The following is a 3251-nucleotide window of genomic DNA, read 5'->3' on the forward strand; positions in this document are numbered from 1 at the left end:
GGGGTAGGGCGGGGGGCCTCTCTGAGGCTGCCAGTTCATCCTGGGATTAAGCCCAGGAGCCACACGAGCTTGAGTTTTAGCAGCAGAACTGTTTTGAAACGCAGAAGAACATCTGGTGGGAGGGCTTGGAACACCAGCAAGCACCTGAGCAGGTGTGGGGAATGGCTACAGGCAGGCTCTGTTATACAGGCAGGTGTGGTCTTGTGGGGTGGAGGGATAAAAGAACCCAAACAGCATCTGCTCACCTAGAGATCAGCGGGGGGGTGGCTGCAGTGCTGGCTGCAGAGCATGGGGAAGCACTGGGAGGGGTGTTCTTCTCCAGGCAGTCCCCTTGGCACGCAGGAGGCTTCTCAGCAGAGCTGAGCTGGGGTGTGTCTGGCAGCAGAAGCTGGGTGTGAGCCTGTGGGGAGGGAGGGGAGACACTGGGGGTGCAGGATCAGTGTTGGAGGTGCATGGACCGAGGGCAGACCAGCCGTGTGAGGGGGTCAGGGGAGCAGAGGAAGGCTCCAGGGAGGGGCTTGACAAAGCCCAGGGTGGGAGCGAGTTCCTGGAGGTGCCCATATCTGGCAGAAGCAGACAGACACACCCCACCCTGAGAGGGTGGCTCAGCCCCAGGCTGCTGCTCCCCACCCTCACGCTGGGCTTTCACAGCCCCAGGGTGAAGGCAGCAGCTCTGAGCTGGGCTGGGGGGGTTGGAACCTGCTCCAGGTGCAGGATTGTTGCTGAAGCCACAGACTTCAAACACGAGCTCTCAGGTTTTGACTTGGAGTGCTTTAGGTCTCAGTGGCTTTGAACTCTTTCTGGGGGTGGATTCCAGCTCTTTGTGCTCTGAGCTTAGGGGTGAACCACTCAGATTCCTGACTGGGCAGCTGTGGGTAGGTCTCCTGGGCAGGAAGGCCTGGATGGGTCAAAACACAAGGTGAGGATGGGGTGAGGGGGTGCAGGGGGCTCTGTTGCACCCCCGTGAGCGTGCAGTGCTGTTCCCTCCCTGCAGGAATCCCCAACCTGATCACTGCTGACATGATCAAGGAGGGAGCTGCAGTTATCGACGTGGGGATAACGAGGGTGCAGGATCCCATCACGGCCAAGTCGAGGCTGGTTGGGGATGTGGATTTTGAAGGTAGGTTAAAAACCCCACAGCTGGTTCCTTGAGCATTGGACACCCAGGGTGCTGGGCAGGGGAGGGGAAGGTCCTGGTTCAGGGACTGAGCAGACAGAGCTTCAAAGTGTGGCCACAGTTGTACCATGCCCGAGGGTGCAGCTCTCCTGGGAGAGCTGTGTGCTGGGAGGCAGAGGAGCCTCAGGCCAGGGCCCGAGCAGTGGGGTTGCTTTGCCTCTGCTCCAACTCATCACTCAATATTCCTGCTCCTAAACAAGACCAGGCAGCACTTACCTGCTGCTGTGCCCCTTGCTAGCCTCACTCCCAGCTCGGCTGCAGCAGTGCCTGGATGGGCCTTTGCCACCAGCCCTGTGCCTCTGGGTGCTGGGGGAACCCTCTGGGACCTTTTCCTGGAGCAAAGAGAGGGGGCAGATGTTCCCAGTGCTCCTGCTGCATTCTGGCTGCCCCCAAGGGCATGTGTGAAGGCCACTTGTAGTCCTGGATTTGAGGTGCCTGTGCTAGAAGTCACCTGTTAGACATTGCTGTTTTGCTTTAGCCCCAGCTTGGGCTTTGCTGTTCACCTTGCTGAGCAGCAGGGATGGAGAAGCTCTGGGGGGGAAAATCCACCTGGAGAAACTCCTACTCCTTAGCTGGCAATGCTGAAGGAACCTGAGTTAAGGGGGTTCTGGGTGTGTTCTTGCCTGGTGTGCTGAGCTCCAGCTTCCCTCCCTGCAGGGGTGAGGAAGAAGGCCAGCTACATCACCCCTGTCCCCGGGGGCGTGGGGCCCATGACAGTGGCCATGCTGATGAAGAACACCATCAGAGCTGCCAAGAAGCTGCTGAAACCCAAAGAGCTGGAGGCACTGAGTGTTTAACCTGGGCCTTCTCCTGGGCACTGCCGACGACATTCCCGACTCGCTCCCCAACAGGCCGAGAGAGAAAATGCAATATCTTAATTTATTGTCCTGGAGGTGGGATTTCCTGTCCTGAGGTCAGAGGTATTGATTGCTTGGCAGCTGAGGTGGTCGTGGAAAGGGGGGGGGTCAGGATCCTGCTGCTGGGTGAGCAGCTCTCAGGGTGATCCCGGGTGATCCTGGGTGATCCCAGCCACCGTGCTGCCAGAGCAGCAGCCTCTGCCAGGCTGTGCTCACAGAGCTGGGCTCACTCACACGCTGTCTGTGTAGTTGGAGTTAAGCTCTTCTGCTCTAGAAGCTCCTGGAGGGGAATAATAAAAAGCCATATGTCTGTTCTCAGCCCGTGCAGGGCCTGGATCTGTTGTTACATGTTCTCCTAGTGTGCAGCTAAGCTGGTTTTGGTTTTTTTTTTGCTCTTTGGAGGGTGACTTTTTTTAAAAGGCTTTTTTTTTTTTTTTTCTAACCAAAGAACAATGGGGAAGGGGCTGGTGGTGTCTACAGTGGGTTTCCTGGGCTGTGTTGTAAAGGTAGTTAGTGAATAGTACAGGCTAACCCGAAATAAAGTGTGAGAAGGAAAAACAACCCTACTTGTGTCCTGGAGTTCTTCCTAAGCAGGGTTTTTACTTCCTGCAGGAAAGGAGAAATGATTTACTGAAGGCCATGTGCTGTGAGCCCCATTCTGAGCCTGCAGAGCAGGATTTGGGTCTGGCTTTCTCCACGAGTTTAGCCACAGCCATGTAGCTCAGCTCAGGTGAAGGGAAGTCTTGTCCTTCCATGCCTGGGCCAAACCTGTTCAGCTCCTGACATCACGGTGACAGTATAAACCTACTCCTCTAATGAGTTTATTTTGCAAGCTCTAATTATCCACTGAACATTAACCTTACCTGGGGCTGCCCTTGGGCAGGGTGGAAAAACTTACAGGCTGTGTTATTCCTGGGCAGTGGGGTAAGTCTTGGTCTCCTTCCTCTGCACATCCCCTGGAAAGAGGGATCCAACCTCTCCAGGAGCAGGAAAAGGTTGGTTGTGATGCAAAAAGGGTGTTGCTGGTGAGTGGGCACAAACCCCCAGCTCTCCTGGCCCTCCCCTGGAGGGGTAAGGCACTTATAAAACTAAACAGAGGGTGGGGAGGAAAGCTGAGGATCAGGAACTCTGCACCAGAAAGACACCAAGAGCTGAGACTCATTGAAATGAGGTTTATTGGGTTGTATCAGAGATAAATACAAAACTGCTAGAGTGGA

The 3251-nt window shown here is 55.6% G+C and overlaps 1 protein-coding gene across 1 annotated transcript in view; it reads left to right on the plus strand.

Annotated features, from left to right (window-relative positions):
* The window catches only part of MTHFD2 (methylenetetrahydrofolate dehydrogenase (NADP+ dependent) 2, methenyltetrahydrofolate cyclohydrolase), a gene marked incomplete at its 5' end in the record, with an annotated part of 5124 nt that extends 3150 nt beyond the window's left edge, over positions 1–1974 (plus strand). The window contains 2 exons of the mRNA XM_008945303.1: positions 995–1120; positions 1835–1974. Coding sequence (XP_008943551.1) covers positions 995–1120; positions 1835–1974 — 266 coding nt within the window. The remainder of the gene's footprint in view (positions 1–994; positions 1121–1834) is intronic.
* Between the last annotated feature and the right edge of the window lie 1277 nt (positions 1975–3251).

Source organism: Merops nubicus, unplaced genomic scaffold (genome assembly GCF_000691845.1).
Source record: "Merops nubicus isolate BGI_N331 unplaced genomic scaffold, ASM69184v1 scaffold26698, whole genome shotgun sequence".
Classification (NCBI taxonomy): domain Eukaryota; kingdom Metazoa; phylum Chordata; class Aves; order Coraciiformes; family Meropidae; genus Merops; species Merops nubicus.